Consider the following 27,254-nt stretch of genomic DNA (forward strand, 5'->3'; position numbering starts at 1 on the left):
CCTTTTACTTTATTCTAAATGTATGTGATTAATTTACTGAGTTTGGGGAATGCACTTGCCACAACATTACTATGGAGGTTAAGTTACTGGCATTGGTTTTCTTCCCTTACTGCCTGGATCCTAGGGAACAGACTCTGGTCAGCAGGTTTTATGGCAACACTGTCCCATCTAGTTGTCACCTTCAATGTGGAATGTGTAGAATCTATTCTTAGTATGCTGGAGTTTCTCTTGCAGGCTATAAATAGATCCCTGACCTGACCCCAGCTCTGAACCATAGTTCTTGGGCATTAAATACAAATACACTTATTTAATAATCCTTCCCCTCCAACCCATGTCTCTCCTGCTAAGAATTTACCAAAGGCAAAAGCACAGAACTCAAGCAACCATCGGTTAAATCTGAGGCCCTGAAGATGTTAATCAGAATCCATGACTTGGGAAACACCAAAGGCATCAATCACTCTAGGGATATCATTCAGAAGAGGTTCTAGCTTAGGGATGACCCGATGGGAAAAGGCTCTGCCTTGCTCAGCTTTAGACTGTGGCCAGCAGCTGATTGCCAGGACACTGTGGAGTTAGAGCTATGATGGTTGTCATCAGATATTAAAGTTTCAACATTCTGGGGTGATCCAGTTCAGGGCGCCTGAAGAACTGGAAATTGGTCACTTAATGGGTTTCTAGCCAAGTATTTACCAATCTGCCCAAGCATGAAGTTCTGCTCCACTCTGTCGCCATCCCAGAAGATGAAATGGTATCTTCCCGCTTCAGTACAGGGACCGAGAAAACACTGATGTCTCAAGTGACAGGCCAGGGACCAGGTTAAGAGAGCTGAAGTCCATGCAGAGGTTTTGTGAGCTGACATATACAAGCCAGCTTTTGTTTGGTTTGCCAGCTATTGGCTGAGATAATACTGTTTTTTATTAGAATTATTCATAGTGCTTATATTGGTGAGTTCTCTCTCTCTCTCTCTCTCTCTCTCTCTCTCTCTCTCTGTGTGTGTGCTTTATGTTTTTTTTTGCTGCATTTTTTCTTGATATCTGTTTGCTTTAAAGTGGTAGTTATTAATCTACTAGAACAACATGTTTTTTCTGGGGAGTGTCAAAATATGTCTGAGAGTTTATGCTTGAAAACAAGCACATACACACACACACACACACACACACAGAGAGAGAGAGAGAGAGAGAGAGAGAATGTGTATGTGCATGGTGTGCATGTGTGTGAACAGTAGTTTGATCAAGGACTGCAGCCAGCTGGACACTCTTCTTTGGGAGAGAAATCAGGGTTTTGTAGCTTTTAGCTCACACACAACACCATGTGATAAGCTTCTAAAGGCTTTGTTAGGTCTGATCAAAATGCTGATTGCAGAAATTGTTTTATAAATGGAAATACTTTTGAGAGTCGACTCCATTGAGAGAAGGGTTGGGGTGGTGGTGGAGAGATGGTTTGATGGTTAAGAGCACTTGCTCTTCCAGAGGACTTGAGTTCAATTCCCGGAACTCATGTGGTGGTTCGCAGCCATCTATACTTTAGTGCCAGGGGATATGATGCCCTCTTCTGGTTGCCACAGGGACACATGTGGTGCACAAACATACATGCAAGCAAAACATTCATGAATAGAAAAGAGATAAATGTTTACAATATGTTTAAAAAGGAAGCTGACTAGGGTGAGGAGGTGGCCCAACAGACAGAGAACCACATGGCCATTCAGATGGCCAGACAGGCATGGCGGGCTCTCCTGTGATCTCAGGACACAGACGGTAAAGCAGAGGATCCAAGGAGCATGCTGGCTCCCTAGACTATCCCGAATCCTCAAGCTCTGTGTTCTCCAAAAGACTCTATCTTAACATTTGAGGTAGTCAAGGAAGCCACCGGTGTAACTGTGGGCTTCCATGTGTAGGCGCACATATGTAGACACGTGGCCACACACATGAGAACATGCATGCACGTATGAGAAAGGAAGAATAAAGTTGGCCAGGTGTTGAATAGACTCAAAATGAAAATGAAGGGCTTTGCGAATAAGGTATTAGGATTTTCAAGATGTCGGCTTCTGAGAATCAAATCTAGCCTGGAGCCCTATGCTCTGTGTGTGTTCAAGGTCAGCTCCAATGCAAAGTGCTCCCTATACAGCACAATGTATGTAAATAGGATATAGGCAGATGACAAAGTGGAATGTGTAGTTACTCTAAGCTATGGGTTCCCTTTGACGTGTTGTTCTACTCACTAGGGGCCAATTAGAATAACTGGAGTCAATGTTGGTTGTCACCATTTGTGATTCAAAGTGCAGCCAGTAGAGAGAGGGTCCTGGGACACTGTTAACATCTTACAATGCCCCAGACTGAGAAGAACCTGGTTCAAGGGCCCAAGGTTCACACCAAGGTTAAGAAACCAGGACCTAAAGATAGGCTCTCCTCCTAAGGTCTCAGTATCTGATGCACCAATGTATCTGAAGTAGAGAGCCATTTCTACCTCATGTGATTGGCCTGTCGTTGGCTATAGAGTGCCATTTCTACCTTATGTGATTGGCCTGTCATTGGCTTCTCCGAGGCCACATGTGGATAACGGTTAGTGTGCCCGCTGTGCGTGGTTGTGTGGGTCACATGACCTGGTATGTCCAACACACTGACAGGAGATTCCACAAATGTCCTTACTCTATTCTAGAGACTCTCTTTTCTCACACAAACTGGAGAGAGCTGGGCCAGGAAACAGGGAATTTGGCTGGTGGGCCGTGGGATTTGGTTCTTTGACTTTACCAAAGGGTAGAAAGAGCATGATATCATCTGAGGAAGAGGTCGTGGTTGTGGGGCAGAGGCAGGGATGGGCTCCTAACAGGGACTCCACAGATATGCACACTTATACCTGCTTGGCATAGCAAAATACAACGTCGGCGCGTCGGTCTGCTGCAGGCAACCCTGCGGCCAGCCCATCACTGGGGCTCTAGCCCCAGTGTGAAGATACAAAAACGAGTTTCCTCTTCTTTGCTGGGATGTGCTTGGCTATCTGCTTCTACGGATGTGGCCCCGGAATGGGTAGAAAGGGTCAGTGTGATTGTGTGTGAGTGTGTAAGGGCCAGGGCCAAGGTTGGGTGTCATTCCTCACGAGCTGTCATATTGTTTTTTAGAACAGTCTCTTCACTAGCTCACTGATTAGGTGGGCTGGCTGGCCAGCAACCTCCTGATTCTCCTGTCTCTACCTCCCCAGCACTAGGATTTTTTGCTTTATGCATTAACTAGTAAGATTTTACCTTATTTTTAAAGTGCAGGGTGTGTGCTCTCTCTTCCCCTCCCTCTCTTCCCCTCTCCTCCTCTCTTTTTCCCTGCTCCCTCCCTCCTTCCCTCCCTCCCTCTCCTTTTCCCTCTCAGTCTCTCTCCCCCACTCCCTCTTTCCCCTGAACATGTGTGTGTGTGTTGTGTGTGTGTGTTGTGTGTGCACATACGCACACGCATGTGTGCAGGTGCTCCTCAGAGGCCAGAGGAGGGCATTGGATCTCCAGAAGATGGAGCTCTAGGCCACTGTGAGTCACCTGAAAACCGAATCTGGTCCTCTCCAAGGGTAGTCCCTGCTTCTAACCACCAAGTTATCCTTCCAGCCCTGAAATGTACAATAAAGTTGAAGTCTACTGTGGGAAGGGTGGCTGGTGTACAAACCCACGAACCTCTGATTGTCATGGTCATGGCTGCACTTGTCTGTGTAGGCACAAGGCTCAAAGGTTTGTAGGATGGGCAAAATATTACATTACAGACAGAAAACAAACCAAAACCATCAATGACAGAAAAAAAAAAAAACAGGTACCAAACTCCCTAACCCCCCAACCCCCCCCACGAGGCCCACAGAAGGTTCAGGTTCTGAGCAGGGCTGTTTTAAATGGCATGGGACACCAAGGCCCTAATGATGCCTCCTACAAAGGGCAGGAGGGGAATTTCTTCAGTAAGAAGACAGACAGTTACCCAAAGCAAAGGGAGCAATGGCTTTGTTTTACGAGTGTGGTTGAGGACTCATATGGCTCTGAATAACTTGATGTGAATCACTTTCATTTCCCATGAAAATAATCACTGGGGTGCATCTGGTGCATGGCGGAGAGCTACACTTGGCACGTTGGACCCACATGGTGGATTTCGCAAGCAGTCTGCTTGTCAAAGACACAATGGAGGCTTTCTCTCAGCCAGCTTCCTGCTCACCATGTCCTGTGTCCTTTGCAAGATTTTTCTTAGCAGGAAACAAATGAGCCTGTTTCCACCCCTCGCTGTCTGCTTTCCTTCCTTCCTTCCTTCCTCCTTTTTTTCTCTTTCCCTTCCCCTTTTTCCTTTCTCCCACCATCTTTCTTTTCTGAGAATATGTGTGTACTTTCATGGGCATATGTATGTTTTCACATGTCCGGGCAGCATGTGTGTGGGCACATGGGTGGACGGCAGTTGTCAATCTTGAATACCACTTCTTAGGCACTGTTTGTCGTGGTTATCTTTGTTATTGCTGTGTTTGAGGTGGGGTTTCTTCACTGGCCTGGAGCTGGGTGTGCAGATGATAGGATGGTTCTCTTTGGATGATGGAGGAGCTCACGTTTGATCAGTTCATTCATGAAGCATTTAAGATCTACTCACTTCTAGGTGCCTACTCTGTGCCTGGTGTCCTGAAAGGCACTGGGTTTAAAAGCATGCTTGAGAGACCTTTGCTCTCAGGAAGGAGAATGCTGTTCAGAAGAGAGCACGCCCTCCTTTGTAGACAAAGCAGTGCCAATGTGGAATCTGATTGTTGTGTGGCCAAAGCTGGGCTTGCAACTACTTCTTGGACATAGAGGAACAGAGAAATGGTCTATTGTTCAAAGTCAGTCTTCCAGCTCTAGGGCAGGGCCTGCCTGGCATATAGAAATGCATTGGAGTGTGGAAATGCATGGGAATATAGACATGCATTGGAGTATGGAAATGCATGGGAGTATAGACATGCATTGGAGTATGGAAATGCATTGGAGTATAGACATGCATTGGAGCATGGAAATGCATGGGAGTGTAGACATGCATTGGAGTATGGAAATGCATTGGAGTATAGACATGCATTGGAGCATGGAAATGCATGGGAGTGTAGACATGCATTGGAGCATGGAAATGCATGGGAGTGTAGACATGCATTGGAGCATGGAAATGCATGGGAGTGTAGACATGCATTGGAGCATGGAAATGCATGGGAGTATAGACATGCATTGGAGCATGGAAATGCATGGGAGTATAGACATGCATTGGAGCATGGAAATGCATGGGAGTATAGACATGCATTGGAGCATGGAAATGCATGGGAGTATAGACATGCATTGGAGCATGGAAATGCATGGGAGTATAGACATGCATTGGAGCATGGAAATGCATGGGAGTATAGACATGCATTGGAGCATGGAAATGCATGGGAGTATAGACATGCATTGGAGCATGGAAATGCATGGGAGTATAGACATGCATTGGAGCATGGAAATGCATGGGAGTATAGACATGCATTGGGGTATGGAAATGCATTGGAGTATGGACATGCATTGGAGTATGGAAATGCATGGGAGCATAGACATGCATGCAGTAAGTGGATGAATGAACTCAGACTGCAGAATTCTCACCTAGAGACAAGGGCTGATGGGATCGAGCTGGGGCAGGGGAGCTGATAGTTGGAGCTATGCACAGAGCTCCACGTTGGACAGTTTGGATGGATGGAGTGGTCATTTAAGCCACAGAAAACAGTTGCAGCTCCTCTCTGCTCTGAGTCCCTGAGCCTTTTCTCCGCCATTTTCACAACCATCGTTGGAGCTAGGAGCTGGACTTTAAATCCCATTTAGTTTATTTTTACACAAGCACGTGCGTGTAAAATTTAACTAAGTGCAAACTTATGATGGTGTACATGCTGAGTCCTGCCTTCCCTTCTCCTGTCGGTACAGATCTCATTTCCCTCTCTCTTGATTAGAAACTCCTACAGCTTGGTGCAGGCAGGCTTGGTGGCGCGGGACTGTACTCTCACCTACTTGTGGCTCCTTGTGCTGTTTGTCAAGAGTTCATGGCCAGGGTTGTCAGCAGCGAACCACTGGGTCCCGCTTGCTGTGTTTCATTTTAGCAGGTGTGGGGAGGGCACTGCTGTGCTCAGCTTCCTGTGTCTCTGAGCAAGTGCCTTCCGGGTAGCACTGTGACCTCCATTCCTAGAGGTCCGGACTTCACAGCGAGTGGTGGGAGAGTTCAAGGACCGGACTCCTTGGCCCAGGACGACAGGAAGAAGATGGAGTGTACCCTTAGGAACAGTGACTCTCTCAAGCACAAAGAGCAGAACAGGAGCTACGGATAGCTCGGGGGTTCATGCTTAAACACACTTTACAGGGACAACAGTTCCACAGCAGGGCACAAGGTTCCTTGCGTGCACACATCATCACTTGGGAAGCAGAGTGTCAACCTGGCACAATGTCCTGCTTGGGTGAATGCAGGGGCACGAGCTGGCTTTGCCAGCACTCCGACCTTGGAATGTTCATGTCTTGTTTGTTTAGGTGGTCCGGAGCAGGCTGTGAGTTCTCTCCCTGGAGAGCATTGGATCCTGATGATGCCGCTATGCTTAGGGCTAGGCCTGCAGAGGAAGGAGAGTGCTCAAAAGCATAGGCTGGTCTCTGTGTCCCTTGGTAATCACCGCTCCCCCCACCCCCCAAATACCATGAGGCTGTCCCACCAAGACTACAGGAAAGTTGTTTAGCACTGTCTGTGTCTCCTGGGTTCCGGAGGACTGGTTGCTGTCACTTAGCCTAATGATTAGCATTTTAAGTAGTTTGTATTGACTGAACTCTTCAAGGGGGAGGAGGCTGGAGGAAGGCAGCAGGGGGATTTATCTCAATCCATAAGGCCGGAGCAGCGTCTACAAGATGTATTCCTGAGAAGCCGCTGCTGTTTGACAAACCCGGGAAATGCAGATCTGTTGGGCGTGGTCCACATTTTTGCCACTCCGTGAGCATACACTTGGTTTTCAAAGCCTTTAAAAGAAAATCCCTCCTCCTCCGGTAAGAAGACTCTTCATGTTTAAGGTTGACCATCTGGTCCGGATTCCGTCGAAGTACACTTGACATTTAAGATCTGGTTCAAAACCCGTTCCCCATTTCCAGATAAGTGAGCAGCCCTCCCTTCAGTTTAGAGGCTTGGGATTACTTTGGTTCCTCTGAGAGCCTTTTCTAACACCCTTTTCGCTTCTGGTTTTCATTTTTGGAGGAGAGTAGGGGGCTGGGACTGGAGATGGGGGTGGGTGGGAGGTTGTCACACCACCATGCTTGGTGGAATGCACGTCCCTTTAAGTCCTTTCCTGGGCACAGGACCATGCACCTCATCTTTCTGAGAAGGGGACCCACCCACCCAGTCCTTAGTGTTTACTCAGAGTTGCCGAGGCAACCAATGAGCAGGGTGCTGCGTACCAGGGGGGAAAGCTGGGGCTTATTATAAAATGCATTCATTTAGGGTTGAACGTGGCATTAAACGCAAATAGCGCCAAAGAACTTGCCCTTCCAGTTTACCTCCTTGAATCTCTCCCATACGCAATTATCCAGCGTACCCCGTTGGCCTTATGCGTCTTGATAAATTAATTCATCCCACAAGTATGAGAATGTCCTCATACTTCCAAGGGTACATCCCAAGATTCCAAGATCCCTGAGAGGTGACTGGTGTCGTTGCCAGTGACTAACCCCCTCCTCTCCATATATATGTATATATGTATATGTGTATGTGTATATGTGTATGCATGTATATATGTATATGTGTATATATGTATATATATGTATATGTGTATATGTGTATGTCTGTATATATGTATATATCTTAATATATATAAATTATAATATATGTTAAGGGAAGATTGCAGTAATGAACACATATTTAGGAAGCACAGACGGTGGCTAGATAGTATTTAAATTCATTCCAGTGACAAGCTGTCCCTTGGAGCCTGCCTAGGAAACTGCTACTCCTTGCCTTTAAATCTATTTTCTACCATTTCCCGAAGAGTCGACTCTTTTCTTCCTGGCGATTACAGTCCGGTCTGTTGCACGACAACCTGGAGGTTCTTTAAGAGCAAAAGTGAAATCGCCAACGCGCTGCTTCCCGAGACGTCGCAGCAACACTTAGAAGTAATTTTCGAGTCAGTCGAAAACCGTTTTAACGTGCAAATCAGAATTAAAATTTAAAGCCGGTTTGAAGATTGGCCGTTGGAGCGGCCGTCTCTATTTTGGCTTTCTGGATGAAAATTGGGGTCAGCAAGAAAAGAGTTTCAGGAAGGAGAGTGGGTCATCTTAAAATGCAGAGCCTCCCCTGCTAAATAAAACACGGGCAGAAAGCAAGCAACATGGGTTACAGTGTAGGGCGTGGGCGGTGGCGTCATGGCGCACGACAGGTCCAAAGGTGTTAGGACAGGCCTATGCTGGCATGGGAAGGGGAGGTGCTCTGTAACTATCCATCAGCTAGCTGGCATCACGTGTGATACATACTTTAATTTTTAACCATACGTATGCATGTGTGTCTCTGGGTGGGCATGCATAGGCACCTGTAAGTTGCAGGGGTGGCCGGAAGAAGGTGCTGGATCCCCTGGAACTGGAATTATAGGCCGTTGTAGGCTGCTCAGTGGTGGATGCTGGGGTTGGAACTCGAGTCCTCTGCAAGAGCAGTGTGCACTTTATTTTTTGAGATCTTGTTTTTATTCTATATGTATATGAGTGTTTGCCAGTTTGTACTACGTACATTGCATGTGTGCAGTGGTCTGAAAGGCAGATGAGAACGTTACACCCCTGGGACTGGTCCAGACAAATGGGAGTTGCCATGTGAGTGCTTGGGAATTGAACCCAGATCCTCCGGGAGATCAGCCAGTGCTTTTAACCACCGGGCAATCTCTTTAGCTCCTATTATTCACTTTTTGAAACAGATAGACAAGAAACATAACAGCACGTTATCTGTCTTTCTTGGTTGCTTGCTTGGAGCTGATTTAGGATCTGCCGTAGATATACTCCTGTACGTCCTAAACACAACAAAATTTATCAATTGTGTGAGAGAGCACAATATATTACAAGTCTTAGGAATGGGTCATAAATATCGCAAATATTGGAATACTTTCCCCGTCTTGCTGCCAGGCAAAAATATTTTCAGACCCACAGTCTGAGTTGCCTTTGAGTGTATCAAGCCTTCTCGGGCAGGAAAGGAGTCTGAGCTTGGCGCAACTTCCGTGGTGGACGCCTGATTCCGTAACTGTTCTGTAAGTAACTGAAAGCTGCAGGAAGGTTTCATGCCATCTATTCTACTTATTTAGCAAGTGTCTGTGATTAAATACTGACCCAAAGTAACACGGCGGGTGGGGAGAGGAGAAAGTTATTTAGTTTACAGGTTATAATCCACCACTGAGGGAAGCTCAGGGCAGGAACCTGGAGGTCATAATTGAAGTAGAGGCCATGAAGGGGCGTGGCTTGCTGGAGAGGCCATGAAGGGGCATGGCTTGCTGGAGAGGCCATGAAGGGGCGTGGCTTGCTGGAGAGGCCATGAAGGGGCGTGGCTTGCTGGCTCGCTCTGGGCTGATGCTCAGCTAGCTCCTTTTTCTTGTACACCAGGCCACCTGCCTGGGGACTGTACCCACAGTAGGCTCTCTCTGTTGATCAGCAATCTGAAAGTTCTCTACAGCCTAAATTGATTGATGTGACTCAACTGAGGCTTCCCCTCCCCTGGAGCATCAATTTGACAACAAGACAGCTAGGGCGTGGGGCACAGAGTTGGAAGGTGAAATGGGGTGGAGATTTAATTGTGCCATAGATGGGAAAGTGGGAGGAAACTGGAGAAGCCGATGGCCAGGATGGGAGATGCCAAGAGACTGTTAAACATGGGGCGGAAGGAGAACGGGAGATAGCTGCTTCTCTCCCTCCCTCTCCTTCTCCCCTCCCCTCCTCTGTCTCTCTCTGACTGTTGTCTCATCTGGCTTAACTTTGCTATAGTTTATGCTTAAAACATCCTGGAATTTTGATATAAACACACGTGCATGCACACATGTACACACAAACACATGTACACACATACACATATGCATGCATGCACACACAAATTCACACACATACATAGGAATGCACACACCCATTCACACACATACATAGGAGGCATACACACATACACATTTGCACAATGCATCCATAAACACATGTGCACACATACACACATGCATTTGCACCCATATGCACACATATGCACATGCACACACATGCATACATATCTGAACACACATGTGAGCATGCACTTACACATATGCACACACATATACATGCATACACGCATACACGCACACATACACATATGTGTGTACACACACATTCATACACATGCATAGGCATACACACATACATGCTTGCACACACGCACCCATAAACACATGTGCACACATACATATACAAACATTTGCACACAGATGCACACACATACACATGCATGTACATATCCACACTGACATATCCACACATACATATCTGAACACACATGTGAACATATACAATGCATACACACATATGCACACACATACGCGCCTGCACACATACACACAGTTGAGGACGTTATGGGAGTTGCATGGGCTTAGCTGGGAATATACCTCAGGTGGGAGAGTACCTACTGAACATGAAGGGAGCCGTGGGCTTCATCTCCAGCATCACATAAACCAGGTGTAGTAGCACACGCCAGTGATCTCGGCACTTAGGAGGCAGAGGCGAGAAGAGAAGAAGTTCAAGGTCACCCTTGACTTTACAGTGAATTTGAAGCTACAGAGACCTTGCCTTAAAGAAGGAAGGAAGCAAGGGAGAGGGGAGGGGGAGGGAAGAAGGCATGGAGAGAGGAAAGAAAGAATTAAGGAAAGAAAAAGAGAGAAATAATTATATGAGCTTTGGAAGCCTCTTAGGAGGAAAATACACGGAAGGACAGTGATGGCTCCTGACACATGTGATCCACTGTCCAACAGTATCCTGACACATGTGACCCACTGTCCAACAGTATCCTGGGGCCACTCATGCTCTCAGGACCAGGACAAATGGATGGCAAGGACAATATTGTTTGCACATAGTCATTGCCTGAGTCCTCCCTGGGTTATTTCTGATGGAAACCAGGGGAAGTCAGTTAGCCCAAGAAGGGTGAGTTCAGGACTTCTTGAGTCAAAAGGATTTGCTGACATTCTGACAAATGTTTGCTTCTGAGTAGGTGCAGACCAGGGTCCCATGTCCTGTGTCCTGGGACTGGCAGCAGCAGAAGGAATTCCACCTAGCCATGTGGTTCCATTTCTCCACATAGCTCTATTGCAGAAACAGATGGCTTCTGGATCAGGACAGTGCGGGGGAAGATTACAGCGAGGCCCCTGCTGCTGGGCACTCCTTGGCTTGGATTCTTGATGGGTACACGTTCCTGTCAGACAGAAGGAGTTCAGAGCCCACGGACTTTGGCAGGTTTGGGAGGTTCAGCTGCTGTTAGTTCACAGGTTTTGTGGAGGCCTCATAACCTGGTCATTAGAATTTTTCTCTCTGGAGGTGGTTGGTAGGATTTTCTTACTAGAGGAGGGAACTTGGCAGACAGCCTCCCTTTCCCCTTTAGCTGCAAGCGTTGGGAGGGCTACTAAAGGACTTGCTAAGGCATTGACACTCACCTCACATGCTCTCACCAGTGGCCACTCGAGTCTCCAGAGAAGGAGTATCTAATCCAAAGCCTGAGAATCGCATACAGCCAAGGATATTTATGGACGCAGCTCAGTAAACATCCATAAACTTTATGAGACTGCATTTCTCCATCTTGGGGGGGGGGGTAGTTCAACTGTGAAATTCTCAATCCTGAACTTTGCAAGTGATGATTCTGTGTTGTCATGTCCAATGGTTGGAATGTGCCTGGGCTCTAACTTTCTCTGATACCACTCCATGGGAAGCTAAGCACCCAGCTACAATCTCATGCATTCTGAGCAACTCGTATCATTGGTAGACAATTTGTGGCTTCGATGAGGATGTCCATGAGTTAGAAACATACACCTCTTTAAGCTGTGTAGTTAATGGTTACATTTAGAACTATGAGGCTGCAGTCAGTTGCAGAACATTTCCGCTGTCTCCTAAGAAAACCCTGCACACGGGGGACATCCACTTCCCCAGAGAGTCATCTCTCCTCAGAACCTCTTATAAATGGGAAGATTACTATTATGCTATTTATAGCGGCTTCCTTGACCAAGTACAATTATTTCAGGTCCATACATGTGATCACATGCATTAGATCCGCTTTCTTTTTTTTATGACAATCTGATTTAATTTTTAAGATTTATTTGTTTTATGTGTATGGGTGTTTTGCCTGCCCATGTGCCTGTGCACCATGTGCATGCAGTACCCATGGAGACCAGCAGAGGGCGCCGTATTCCTGGAACTAGAGTTACAGATAATTGCGAGCTGCCACGTGGTTGCTGTGCACGGGGCCTCTGTAGGGGCAGCCAGGGCCTCTTAGCCGCTGAGCCATGTCTCCAGCCTCTACTGATGTTTTTGTTAATGTGTTTGTGGTTCATTGACTGCTCTTTACAACCCTGGGAAGAGAGACTTGGAAGAACCAGCACCGTTCTCCGGCAGCATGGCGCTTTTAGTCCATTTGTGACCCCATGGGTCGTACAGGTTAGGTCGACTGCCTTGAGTATTTCATGGCACTGCACAACACTGGGAGTCTCTTAGCCTGGGTCAGAAAGAGCCCTGTGTGCATCCCTATGGCACGGGGACAGGGTGGGAGGAGGACAAGGAATTTGTGGTCTGCAGGAGGCGGAAGAGCACCTGAGGGGCAAATGATGAGATGATTAGAATGAGAGTCCTAAGTCTGAGGTGAGGTAGCATTGCCTTACCCTGTGAGGAGCAGTGGACAGGTGAATCCTTAGCAGATTTCAGGGCAGCAGGAGGGGGTGTGTGAAGGGGTGAGGGAGAGGGGAGATGGGAAGGGTTGTTGAGAAGTAGAGAGGCCCTCAGGCCTGGGAGCAGAAGTGCAATGGCCTCCAGTCATGGTTGGAAGTTGTTGTACTGAGGGGTGAAGGTGGTGGTGGTGGTGGCGGCAGCAGCCTTGAGGCCCCAGACCAGAGTGTGGGAGGGAAAGGAGCACTGCCTCCAAGCAGCCAGTCTGGTCGCTTGGCAGCACTTGGCTCCTTAGCTGGTTGAGAGGCTTGGCCCATTCTTCCAACTTGCAGGCTTCATGACTCACTCACTGTACTGAGAAAGAGAGAGAGAGAGAGAGAGAGAGAGAGAGAGAGAGAGAGAGAGAGAGAGAGAGAGAGAGAGAGAATATGAAAGCCAGTATTCCCCTGTGGCCCTTGTTTCATGGAGAGCAGAGCACAGTGTGTGTTGGGAGAGATGGGAGGGACATGGCTGCATGGATGTCATTATCATAATGAAGTGAGAAGGGCTCCCCACTGTGGGCGGCACCATTCCCCTGGGCGAGGATCCTGGAAAGCCTATAAAGGAGACCATGAGCCTGGCTGCTGCAGCATCCATCCCAACTATGGATTCCGTGTGACCAGTCCTGTCAAGCCTCCACCTTCCTGGCTTCCCCACCTCGGTGACATGTACCTTGAATTGCTGTGTTCGTTGAGGTATTTCTATCACAGCAACAAGAAAAGAACCCTGAGAGCCAGCGTTTTCAACAGTGAACTGTTTTTCCTAAATGTTTTTAGTCCCTTATAGACCTGATCCAGACTTCATGACTGCCCAAGCTGGGCCACAGGGTGGAGGTGACTCTGTCTGCACACAAACATCTAACGTGATGCTTCCACACTTTTGAGAATGGGGGAATCTTCAAGGAGTGCTGCAGTCCCATTGTAGCGGAAGTTCCCATTGTTTTGCAAGGCTCAAGGTGATTCTTATTTACCCCAATGGGCAAGGATCAGAGAGATCGTAGAAAACATTCAAGAGTATGGAGAATGTTTTATAAAGGAGAAAGGTCCAGTTCTCTCCAGCTACCCAAATGCGATCCTCCACCACAGCGTCTAATTGATATTCCAGGGCTACTGACCCCTTTGCCTGTGTGAACTTTGAGCAGAAGCATGAAGGGGGGAACAAGTGAGCCCTCCCCACCATGAGCCCTCTGAACTGTGAGCCCACCCCACTGAGAACCCTCCTCACCGACAGCCCTCCCCACCGTAAGCCCTCCCCTCCAGGAGCCCTCCCCACCAGGAGCCCTCTACACTGCGAGCCCTCTGAACTGTGAGACCACCCCACTCAGACCCCTCCCCACCGGGAGCCCTCCCCACCATGCTGTCTCCATGTGGCTGGGACCCAGTGTCTCCAGGATCTTGTCACCTTTAAAGAACCATTCAGGTGTTTTCAAGTCGGATGACACAAGTCCTTTCTTGTCATTTTTCTCCAAGGGCAGGTTTTTTTTTTTTTAAACTGTTCCTTTCATGGAATTGGATATTTTTTTCCAAAGGAATAAGAAGCCAGGCTTTGCACTGTTCTCCACAAAACACGACACCAGTGTCATTTTGTTCTTGTTACTAAATAAATAAGCTTTCTAAAAATACCGCCAGAGTGCCCGGCCATCCAAACATATTTGCAGCAATGTAGCAAATAATGTGAAATGACTGCTATTTCCCAAGGGTTTCCTTTATATTAGAATTTTATTGTATTAAATATAATCTTGTATTAAGAAGATCAAATCCCTGGGGTGTCCACATTCATCTTTCCCTCCCTTCACCTCTCATTGCGCGTCAATGAGGTCGGATGTCACCGCTCAAAGGTTGATTTTCCTTCTCTTTCCTTCCTGGGAGAGACCGACTCTTTTTGAGGACAGAGAAGGCTGCGGGCTCTTCCTCGACGCTCCGTGCTTACTCACCCTCCCCACCTTTCTACCTCAAGAGTCCATTTCTAGGGAAAACTACCCCATGATACCCTGTCCTCTCTAACGTCATGTGGGGGACATAGTTCGGTAACTGCAGTGATGGCCAGGATCAGAAACTCACCCCAGCAACGGCGAAGCAACACACATAAATTAAATTATCTCTGAGTGATTGCTAACTATCCTTCTCGCAAGTCGGGTCTCATGGATGCAATGAGTTTCCGTCTCCCCGGTGTGAAGCTTGATACTGTTTTACTGGAGAACGTGCGGGCTGTTGTTTGAAACCACCCAGGCTGAAGGCGCATGCGCAGGAAGTTCTTTTCTTTAAGAGGAAGTCTAAATGGGCTTGGCAGGTCACCATCACCATCATAATCACCTCTGTCAGCCTGCTGCCGCCATCACGATCAACATCACCCCCATTACATCACGACCAGCTTCAGATTGCCACCGTGTGACTGCCGTTGTCGGCACTACTCCTTATCACCATCCTCAGGATCATCGGTCATCACTGAATTATTCATCATCAACATCACCATCATCACCATCACCCCCACACCCATCATTACCATCATCACCGTCTCCACCACCATCACCACGATCAACACCATCACCATCACCATCACCACCACCATCACCCTCAACCCCTCTGTTTCATTCCCTATGTTTACTTTTCCCTGGTCAAGGGTAAGCACGTGTCCTCTCATCAAATTCTCACACAGCCCAGCAGGGCAGGGACTCAATGCTTTTCAGGTGACAACCCCGGTCTGCCGTGCCTCTTTCCTGCCACAACATAGACACCCATTTCCTTTTCTGTTGCTTAACTCTGTTTCCTGGGAAAGCTGTTACAAAGTATCCAGTTGTGCTTATAAGTAGCAACTCAGGCCTGACCCGGATGCTTACGTAACCTCCAGCTTTTCCGGATCACCAAGCATATACACAGATGAGCATCCTACACAGATCCAGGCCTTGATGAATATGGTCTCCTTTGTAAAGAGCTACAGTGGCTTACCGGGCGACCAAGGACTCAGGGTATCCAGTTAGGAAACAGTGACCTGCGTTGTGTGTTCTGTCACAAGAAGGCTGTATCGTGGACACCCGAGGCCGAAGCTCAGACGGGATGCTGTGTTCAGATGCCTTCACATCCCAGACCCTTCTACATGTGGTCCTGGCTGCTTTACTCTGGAGCTTCTGCTGGTTCCCCTGCTGTGGCAGATCAGGCCTCTGGTCTTCTCAAGATCCCGGATTTTTGGGCTGTGTTGGCCCCTTTGTTCCCTCGGGTCTTAGACCAGGGGACAGTTGAGCAAAGGCATTGTGGCCAAGCAGACAGGTTGCTTTTGTTTTCTGACACTGGTGACAGATCTAACTCGACCATTTTGAGGTGAGAAGTGGTCCTCGGCTTAGGTTGTTTTGAAGTTTGGGGTTGGCCACTGGTCCCCGTGAGCCTCTGGAGTCCCGTTGGTCTCTGGTCACGTGAACCTCTCTAACGCCATTGGTCCTGGTCTCCATGAATTTCTTTAGCCCTGTTAACCTCTGGTTCCCTTGAGCCTCTCTAGCCCCATTGGCCCCTGGTCACATGAGCCTCTCTAACGCCATTGGTCCTGGTCTCCGCGAACCTCCCTAGCCCCGTTGGTCTCTGGTTTCTGTGAGCCTCTCGAGCCCTCGCTCTCTTTCCTCAGCTGCCTTGCTGCTGTTGGCATCTGTTTACATCCTTTGTTCTTCCAAGACAGACTTTGCTTCCCTTTTTCCCACCGTGAGAAGATGCCTTCCTGCAACACCCATGTCTTGCATACCTACTATGTGTCAGGAAATAGTCTAGACCCAGAGGATAAAACTAATATTATTGTCACAAATCCTTAGCTCACCCCTATTGATTGGTCCCTACTTATTAGAAGCCCAAACAACTACATTATTTTGGCTTGGCATGGGTGTCCGACTTAACTGGGGGGTAAGGTCGCCTTCCGGGAGCTGGAGGGGTTGAGATGAATGGGAGAGTGGCCCCCAAAAGGAAGTTGGTGCTGCCAACAGGATGAAGCATGGAGCTGCCAAGCAGGTGAAGGCAGAGACTGCCCTGCCCACCACGAGTGGACCGTTAGTGTGTAGGCAGGCGTTTCTGTGGTTCTGACACTCTCCTTGTCTTCTGACTCAGGACCCGACACTCTCACTGCCCCCTCAGGTCTCCATGAGGCTCTGTCTCGATGAGTCACCTGTCTCTTCTCTTTGATCCCAGCTCCAGATGAAGAAGAGTGAGCGGGCGGCCTCGCTGAACACCGTGGTGCCCCTGCCCCGCAGTGCCTACTGGCAGCACATCACGAGGCAGCACAGCACAGGGCAGCTGTACCACCTACAAGGTAAGCAGGGCATTCGCCTGCACGGGGCTCCGTGCCCAGACGCTCACACGGGGGCCCGATAAGCTGCCGCATGCCACCATGCCGCCTCCCAAGTTGACGACCTCCATTGAGCCTCATGACCCTGGGCGCTTCCTCTGTCTGGATTCCTGATCCTCAAAGGTTTGCATCTAAGACGCTGTTCTCGGGGAATCTTTTTAAAATGTAGATTCTTGGGCCCTTAGCCAGAACCACAGCAGTTCTGGGGCTTGAGGTCCTAGGAAGAGGCACAGTAAGCTGTCTTTTGGAAGGACACTTGTACAAAGTCTGGCCCAGAGCTAGAGTCCAGGTTCTAGAAACAGTCCTCTGGGCTCAAGACGAATGGGTTAACATCATTAGGGAACTGTCAGCTATGTGGAGGCTCTGGACTTTCTCCAGCTATTTTAAAACAGGAGGGGGTGGGGCTCTTCCAGCCTGTAGTGCTTGATCAAGACTGAGGTGCTTCTCCTGAACGATCTTGGTAGGAACCATTGCTCTAGGAGGGTGAGATCTCTTGCTCTTGAGAAACAAACCCTCTGAAGTACAGTGCAGGTCTGATCTCTGGGAGACTAAAAGATTTCCCAATTCAACACTGGACTTAAAAAAAACTTACCCATTTCAATGTGCCCTCTGATACTTAGGCACAAGGGAATTGGCTCACTCACGCCTGACTGACATGTAAGCCAACGAACAAACCTGTGTGGGGCTTCCTTGCTGCAGGACCTGATCATGTGTGCAGCCCTACACTGACACTGGGAAGAGCCTGCCGGTGACTGAGCTCACAGAAATGATGAATGTGGTGGCCTAAGTTCATTTCTGTTGCTGTGACGGCTACCCTGACCAAGAGTGACACGGGGAGGGTTTATTGTAGCTCACAGCTCCAGGCTGTAGTCTATGCAGGGGAAGTCAAGACAGGCACTCACGCAGCTGGTCATCTAACATCCGTAGCCAAGAGCAGAGAGATGGCTAAATGGGCCAGGGATGTGGAATAAATGGATGGATGGATGGATGGATGGATGGATGGGTGGATAGATGGATGGATAGATGGATGATAGATGGATGGATGGTTGGGTGGATGATGGATGAATGGATGAGTGGATGGGTGGTGGGTGGATGATGGATGGATGGATAGATGGATGGATGGGTGGATAGGTGGGTGGATGGATGGATGAGTGGTAGCTGGATGAGAACTGGATAATCATAGAAAAAGCCATCTTTTGTCATCCATATCTGCTCTGTGCTCAAGCCACACAGCTGCCCTTCAGTGCTTCCTGCTGACAACCCTCCCTTGGTTGTTTTCCTCCTCCTCCTCCTCCTCCTCCTCCTCCTCTTCCTCCTCCTCCTCTTCTTTTAATTTTCTGGAATATACTGCCATCCCCACAACTCTACAACTCTAGTTCCTCCGTCCTCACTTGCCATGTCTCCCCCTTGGACTCTTCTGTCTGTTGTTGGTGCAGAAACCTGGTTAGCGGCACCCCGAGATGAAGGGGCCAGGCTGGGCAACGGGACCCAGACCACAGTTGGAATTTCATTGTTTATCAGTAATGGCTACATTTCTGGGAAGCCATAGTGTCCAGGAAGGTGGGCATGACACAACTGCTTCCATCCTGGAGTCTTCTGGGTCACTCACGGGTTCACCGTCGTCGTCGTCTGCTGAAAGGTGGGGTGTGAGAAAGTACTGTCTTCCTTCTTCTTGAGATAAGATCTGGTCCCAAACTCACTGTGTAGCCAAGGAGGGCCTTGAGCTTCTGATGTCTTTGTCTCCATATCCCGATGGCTGGGATTGCAACAGGGATTGCAACATTGTACCTGGAGGGCAGAACCCGGAGCTTCGTGCGTGCGAACGGTCTCCCAACTGAGCCTCTTCCAAGCCCCACTGGGTCTTCCTGACTCAATGTTCCTCATGCTAGCGACTGTGCATAGATGTTGGAGGATGGATCCTGAGTGCCTGGATAACTCTCCAGGTTGACTTTGCCCAAATTACCTACCTCGATGGAGTCCACGCTGAAGTTTCCTGGCATCTCTATGTGATTAGTCTAAACATCAGAATTTATCACACTGATTTGAGAAAAATAGGCCTAACCTTCCCGAATGTAGGCCTAGGGTGCCACCTGCTGGTAAGCGCAGGAATAGCTTTTTTTTTTTTTTTTTTTTATTGGCGCAGTGACTTGTGCTTTGTTCATGAAGGTGTGCTCAATTGTGCTCAATTCATCCTCTCTGCCCCTCCCACGTTTTCCGGTCTCCGTGTAGAAGAACTCTTCTGTGGTTAGGAGAATACAGAGTGAACACGCGAAGGACCTTTAGCGTAAAATCTGGGAGAAATCCATGAAAGAGAGACAGTGAACATTATTTTGTTAACCCGCATATCCGAAGGAGCCTTTCAGCAGTGCAACAGATTAAAATAAATAAATAAATAAAAGATTTCACAATGCAGACGATGGCGAAAAGTCCACAATGTAAAAACTGGAACCCTGCAAAGATAGTTCTATGGTCAGGCCAGCGAGGCTCCTCAGTGGGTAAGTACATCAGGCACTGAACCGGACGCCCCGGGTTCCATACCGAGGGCCCTGGTGATGGGGGAGAGAATTCATTCCCCCAAGTTGCTCTCCATAAGTAAAGCGTTAAAAAAGAAAGTTATTCTCTGAGGAACACCAAATATACTAGCGACTTAAATCTGGTAACCTGGGAAGGATTTCTTTTTATTTGGTACTAAAACTTTAGGAACCAGAAGAGGTATTGATGCCTCTGAGGTTGGCCATCTAGTGAGGACTTCCTGTTCTCTCTTTCCTCATCTCTGTGTGCTCCTCTTGGACCCCGTGCCTGTTTATCGAGCATATCCTTTTTTTCCTTTTTTTCTTTTTCTTTTTTTCGGAGCTGGGGATCGAACCCAGGGCCTTGTGCTTGCTAGGCAAGCGCTCTACCACTGAGCTAAATCCCCAACTGAGCATATACTTTTGCTAGCACCGTTCCTACTGGCAGCTTTCAAGCTAATGGGGAGTCATGAGTGGCAACGAATTAGACATTTGTCTCAAATATGACACATCAACAGTCACAGGGAATGTGTTTATGGTTTTTATAGAAAGTGTTCACACAGAGGGAGGCGTAGTTACTGGCTTGAGGGTCTTGTCTAGATCATGTAGCTGTCAGAAGCTCTAGAAGAGGCAGCCACATGGAGGGTTAGGGAGAAAAAACAAACCTTCTCCTCCTCCTCCTCTTCTTCCTCCTCCTCCTCCTCCTCCTCATCTTTCTCTTCCTCCTCCTCCACCACCTCCTCTTCCTCTCTCAGAAGTGGGTGGACAGCGCTCTAGCACCTCATCTTCTGTCCGAAGTCAAACCTGGCTTTCACGCCTCACTGAAGAATTCACTTTAGCTGCCGGCTCTCACTTGGCCCTTCAGGGTCGTCTGTCAGTTTTCCTGGAAGCTTCTGGAGTTTAAGGAGCTGCTGACAAGGGCCTCACACTTGACTCAAGATGTGGATTTTTCCTGAATGCCATGTTTAGGGTTTCTGCTCCCGGCAGGAAATTGTTATCAAACCACAATGAAGACATACTGGAGTATATACCAGCGAGTTCTAGGACTACCCATGGACACGGTGTCTCCATGTTGCAGCGTGGGCATCAGAAAGAGACTAGAACACATGTTTAGATTGCCTGGGAGTGAGAAGTGACATTTAACACCTGTCACCACCCCTGCAGGCCAGGGATTTATTTAGTCTGGGTTTAGATTCAAAGCTTGCAAGTGTCCAAGCTTTTGTGTCTGTCTTTAAAAATAATTTTGTGTGTGTGTGTGTGTGACATATACAATGGTGGAGTGTGTGTGAGGTCATGTTTGTGTGCATGTGTGTGAGGAGGTCATGTGTGTGTCTGTGTAAGTATGCATGTGTGCATATATGTGTGTACCTGTATGTGTGCATGTGTGCCTATGTATGTGTGTCTGTGTGCATGTGTATGCCTGTGTGCATATGTGTGCCTCTGTGTGTACATGTGTGCATATGTGCATGTGCATATGTGTGTGCCTGTGTGCATATGTATGTCTCTGTGTGTACATGTGTGTATATGTGCATGCGCATATGTGTGTGTCCCTGTGTGTGCACCATGCACTGATGGTATGTGTGTGAGGAGGTCATATGTGTGTGCATTTGTGTATATGTGTGTGCTTGTGTGTATATGTGCATGCGCATATGTGTGTGTCCCTGTGTGTGCACCATGCACTGATGGTATGTGTGTGAGGAGGTCATATGTGTGTGCATTTGTGTATATGTGTGTGCTTGTGTGTGTACATGCATGCATATGTGTGTGTGCAGTGCATGTGTGCATGTATGCATATGTGTGTGTGCCTGTGTGTGCAGTGCATGTATGTATGTGTGCATATGTGTGTGTGCCTGGGGGTGGGTCATGCATTGATGGTATGTGTGTGAGGAGGTCAGAGGTCAGCTTTTGGGATTCGATCTCTCCTTCCACCATGTGGATTCTGAGGACTGACCCCGGATTGTCAGGCTTGGAGGCAAGCACCCACAGAGCCATTTCATTCCCCCCAAGCCTCGGTTCTCTTTGTGTCTGTCTCCGTCTGAGGCAGAGATTGGGTTAGCTCTGCAAATGGTTTCGGCTCCCAAATCCCCGTGCACCTCCCTTAGTCCTCAGTAGGACCGAGCAGGAGAATGAAAGGCTTCTTCCCTTTCATCTTGTAGAAGTGGGAGATGAGTTCCTGTCAGTTTCTTCTGGGGGGTAGGGAGGGTGATGGTGGCTGAGGCCTAAGGACTCAGTCAGGGCTGTGGGGACAGAGGAAGGGGAAGTCAGCTGAAGGCCCTGGAGCCGCAGAGCCACACGGCAGCGACGTTCTGCTCTTGGCTCCATGGTTCCGCTCAGCGTGATTTTGGAGGTGCTCCTGGAGCATCCACACTTGCTGGCTCTCAACGCTCCCCCTCTTCCTTGTCCCCACCTCTTTATGCCCCCTGAGAACTCCCTCAGCCCTGTGAAGCTTCTGCTTGTGCCACCCCTAGCCAGCAGGTGGCAGCAAAACATTTTGGTTTTATAAAATTAAGGGTGCTTGGCTGTGAGGCTGGGCAAGCTGGTTTCTCCAAGGCGCTGCCTTCCTTCCGGCCTCCTCCTGTGCTTCTGGATACAGTGTTACAGGGATGTACAGGCTCGCTCACTGTGTTGGCTGTTAGCAACTACTTTCTTTTACTCTCTGGCCAGTATAGAGGAAGCCTGCCAATCCCTGCGTTAATTCTGAGGTGGGGGTTAATTTCTTTCATTAATTAATTAATTAATTAATTAATTCACTTTACATCCCAATCGTAGCCCCTCCCCTCCAAGTTCCCCCCTCAGAGGGCCCCTCCCCCCATCCCTCCTTCACCCTTCACCTCCCACCCGGCACCTCAAGTCACTGCAGGACTAGGTACATCCTTTCCCACTGAGGCCAGAGGGGACAGCGCAGTTAGGGGAGCAGGATCCCCAGGCAGGCAGCAGAGTCAGGGTAAGCCCCCACCCCAGTTGTTGGGCGACTAGCATGAAGCCAAAGCTGCACATCTGCTACAGATGTGTGGGGCTGGGGGTGTCTTGATCCAGCTCCTGGATGCTCCCTGGTTGGAGTTTTCTGAGAACCCCAGGGGTGCAGCTTAGAGGACTTTGTTGATCTTCTTGTGGAGTCCCTCCCCACTCCAGGTTCCTCAGTCCTTTCCCCAGCTCTTCCACAAGATTTCCTCAGCTCCATCTAATGTTCGGATGTAGGTATCTGCATTTGTTTCAATCAGTGCTGGGTGGCACCTCTGAGAGGGCAGTTATGCTAAGCCCCTGTCTGCAGGCCTAACAGAGTATCATTAGTAGTGTCCTGCACTGGTTCTTTCCCACGGGATATATCTCAAGTTGGGCCAGTTACTGGTTGGCCATTCTCCCAGTCACTGACCCATCTTTGTCCCTGCACTTCTTGTAGGCAGGACAGATTTTGGGGGGAAGGTTTTGTGGGTGGATTGATGTGCTTATCCCTCCACTGAGAACCTGGCTACAGGAGGTGGCCACTTCAGGCTCCATATCCCCCTCTGCTAGGAGTCTCAGTTAGAATCACCCTCATGGACTCCTGGAGCCTCCCCCATCCCAGGTCTCTGGCACAAACCTAGAGATACCCCCTCCCCCATCCCCAACTTCTATCTACTCTCCTGGCCTCTCTCCCCAGGTTCTCTCAAGGGGGACATTCTTGACTTGTTCGCTTGGCTAGAAACTGAATTGGGATAGAGGAAGTTAAACAAAGTCTCCCATCTAACCTAAGCAGATGAGCAATGTCCTCTTATTCTGAGTCAGGTTTGCAAAGTGTCTACATCAAAGAGTAGGCCCCTTCCTCTTACGTTTTCCATGCATCCCCTCTGAGTACCATGACCCAGGGAAGAGCTACAGCTGAAAATTTAAGGAGTCATACAGCCACAGCGGCTAACAGACTGACCAGGGGTGAGTGCAATGGCAAACGCAAATGATACGTTAATCAGGAACTCCCAAGTGATACGTGTATTTGCATATCACTGTGAGCGACTTTAGGAATAAGGTCTCCAGTCCTGATAGGAATATGGTCTCCTGTCCTGAACGTGCCACCTCTCTCTGGTAACTTTAATCAATCGTACTACTAGCCAATTTGATTATGGGCTTTCCTTAGAGATAACTGTTTGTCCTCTCTCTCAATTCTTTTTGGGATAGATGTCACCAGCCCTCTGAAGCTTCATCGGACAGAGACTTTCCCAACCTACCGGTCCGAGCACTGACAGCAACCGCCAAGAGCTGTTAGCACACTTGTGCCGTATCAGCCACAGATCCACGTGCAGGAGGACGCAGAGGGACAGCCAGGGAGAGCGCAGAATGTGGAGAAGCGGCTTTGCACCCTGCTAACATGTGTGGCCATGGGAAATGCTACGGAACAACGTCTGTACATAAAATTTCCCCCCTTTCCCTTCTTTTTTTTTTGTTTTCCTTTTCTTTTTTTTTAAAGATACAGCCCTAACCTCACAGAAACATGCCGGATTATATCAACCCACCCTGTTTTTATAGCCAGACAGAAGGAGTCGGTGTCGCTACTACGGACTGATTTTCTATGGGTGACAGGTGCCCCCTTGTGCCTCTCTGAGTCTGTCCTTTTGTGGATGTGTGTGATTCTCCTTGTAAGTGTTTCAGTTGTAAGACAGTCAACATGGACAATAAAATGCCTCTTCAGTATGTGTTAGTTCTTTCCGCACTATCCCTCAGTGACTACTGCTGTGGTTCTGGCCCACTCGTGAACTCACATTTGGTTATATCCCCAGTGAGTTAAATCAACATTTCCACTCATTCTCCTCAGTGCAGAGCCCCTCAGAGGGCCTGCCAATACCACTTACAACGGAACGTGCATTCTCCCCAATCCTCTCTCACCCACAGAAAGCCTTTATTTTAGGTAAACGACTTACACAAGGCATTTTAAAATACATAGCATTGCCACCCATACGGTCTGTGGGTCCTGGCCCCACTTTTCTCTGCGCCCCAGCTCGGTGTATCTGGAGGGTGGATATACTGGGAACAGGGTTCTGTGTTGTGTTTGACACAAATGCGGCCACGGACACATCTGTTCATTCATTTATTAATCGGATCTGGAATCTTCTTGTTCCCAGTGCTCCACTGGACTCTGGGGACCTAGAGGTACAAAGACTCAGGCTCCGTTGCCAAGAAACTTAATTCCTTCCAGAGGAGGGCATCAAGGGAATGAAGGTGCAATTACAGTATTGAGTGGCACCCACTCAATGGGCCCCCAGGGGCCATGGGCTTCCGAAGAGAAGGTCACCCTGTTCTTCAGGCTGTGTCACTGGGGAGGTGCCAGATGGGAATGGAATCTTGTGACAATGAGAAGTTATGTTCTTACGAGGCTGAGAAAGCAAGTGGGGGCGGGGGGGGCACTGACCTTGCTCGCACCCTAATTAAACCTGATCTTCGGGTAAGCAGCGCTCACACGGCATTTTAAAATGGAAGTGAGGTCTAGGTTCTGCACAGAACGGGGGTACTGTTTTACAGCGCCCCTTGTATCTGGAATTCCAATCGACCTGGATGGCCTGTGTGTTTCTTTGCTGAGTCTGACAGCTACAATGTTCAGCCCTGGAGCTGAGCCTGACATGTAGCCTGCACCCCCCATAGATGCCTGTTGTTGGATGGACAGATAGAAATAGAAGGTCAGATTCCCATCTTCGGAATGGGGTTCCTTCTCTATGGGAGTGTCCCCGCCAGCGGGGACCCAGTTATTCAGGGTCCTGAAGGGGCGCTACCCTTGGGCCTAAATGGGGGGCGAGAGAAGAAGGAGACCAAGCAAGATTCTGTTGTCAAGGTCTCATTTATTGAGAGAAATGTACAGCATTTAAAGCTCTGAGGCAGGAATAGAAGCGGGAACTGAAGCTTAGGGTGGGGGAGTTTGGGAAGTGCCCAAGGATATAAGGTGAATCACTACACTGCAAGATATCCTCCTATAACAAAGAGGCAACAGTCTTCAGGGGACATGTTCTTTGAAAAGGTCGAACCCTTCTTAGGAATCCGCTCAGGGACATCCGGTGTTTTGCTCAGGCTGAAACATCCTGTCATTGCTCCCAGGGTCTTCCTGGGAGAGGCTCTTAGTTCAACAATCTCAAGTCTGTATGGCAGTCATTTCAAGGTTAAACCTCTGTGGCCATGCAGCCCAGAGTCAAGTAGCCACCTTGAGCTATGCAGTCACAAAGCGGCTAGGCCCAAATCCAATATGGCTCACTACATGGGAGAACTCACCTTGAATGCATGCTTCTTCTGCACACCAGCCTTTCCTCTGAAATCATTATTTTCATGGAAGAAAATGCCTAATGAGTTGAGGCTCCCACAAGACCCTTGAACATGCCATCACTGTTTGAGCTTTTCTTGAAGGGCTCAATGGGGAGATAGACACCCATTAGAACCCCATGTCTTTGGCCTGGCTAAAAGGCCAAGTCTGCTAAGGTACAGCCACTGCTTGTTGGAGAGCTGGGATCCCAACATCACTATTGGTCTCTCTCAGGAGAGAGGTCAGAAGTCAGCTAATAATGAGTGAATTAGGGAGTCATTGTGGCTTGGGTCTGATGACCTTCCCAGAATGCATCTGTGCTGCCTGGGTTCTCTGCACCTCCCCACCCCCCTGCAACATCATTCTTTGCTCTTCCTTCTCCCAGATGGATCCGTTCTCATCTCTTAACAATTCGGCTTGCCATGCATGCTTAGCGCCCCTCATCCTCCTCATTTCCTTTCCGGCTCTATCTGGCTTTTCTCTTTTCTTTTCCTTTGCTTTTCACATGGTCTCATAAGCGACTCTCCCAGATTCCCTCGGCCTTGGCAGACAATGAGGGGCTTAAGTCAAGGAGCAGATAAAGGAAAGGGAACAAAAGAAATAATTATAATTTTAATGAAGTTGAAATTGCCAAAGCAAGTCTCGAGCTAATGATGTGTGCAGAGGTGTTACCGAGTGGAGTTAGCTAAAAGCAAGGTCTCGTCAGAGATCTTTAGGCTAAGAAAGAGACTTCTGTTAGACACACTGGCCCTAACTCCCATCGGGAATATTTCAGTTGCTTTGTGACGTTGACTTCCTCCAGCTGCTCTGTGGAGTAAGTCTGGTTACTTTGCCAATGGGTGGTCTCAAGCACGATGCATAAACTAACCACTCCAGCTATGAACACAGACTTACTAGTGAAAGACCCCCGAAGGGAGCCCCCCACTCAAGTCTCGGGAAAGACGCGCACCCAGTAGGACACAGACACCGACCTGCTGTAATCACACGAGGAAGATTTATTGTAAGCGAGATGAAACGAGAGCTCAGGCCAGCATGCTGGGGTCGAGACTCATACACCACACAGGGAGTAGAGGAGTTCGACCCCGACCTGAATTTTCACAGAGCTTATAAAGGAAAAAACCACAAACCAGGGGGATCAAGAGGGAGGGAGGAGGGGAATTCCAAAACCATAAACTGCCCATACATTTAGGTCATATGCTAGTCATGTGTAACACTAGGCAACACACCCAGGACTTTGTGACATTGTGATTAGGGGTAGTGACATTTTACAGGGCCATTG

At 48.6% G+C, this 27,254-nt stretch overlaps 1 protein-coding gene across 1 annotated transcript in view; it reads left to right on the plus strand.

Moving 5' to 3' along the window:
* Dok5 (docking protein 5) overlaps positions 1-24,384 on the plus strand; it is a 136,916-nt gene extending 112,532 nt beyond the window's left edge. The window contains exons 7-8 of the mRNA NM_001109344.2: positions 17,053-17,173; positions 23,872-24,384. Coding sequence (NP_001102814.1) covers positions 17,053-17,173; positions 23,872-23,936 — 186 coding nt within the window. The 3' untranslated portion in view covers positions 23,937-24,384. The remainder of the gene's footprint in view (positions 1-17,052; positions 17,174-23,871) is intronic.
* Positions 24,385-27,254: the final 2,870 nt, after the last annotated feature.

The sequence above is a fragment of the Rattus norvegicus genome, chromosome 3 (genome assembly GCF_036323735.1).
Source record: "Rattus norvegicus strain BN/NHsdMcwi chromosome 3, GRCr8, whole genome shotgun sequence".
Lineage (NCBI taxonomy): Eukaryota > Metazoa > Chordata > Mammalia > Rodentia > Muridae > Rattus > Rattus norvegicus.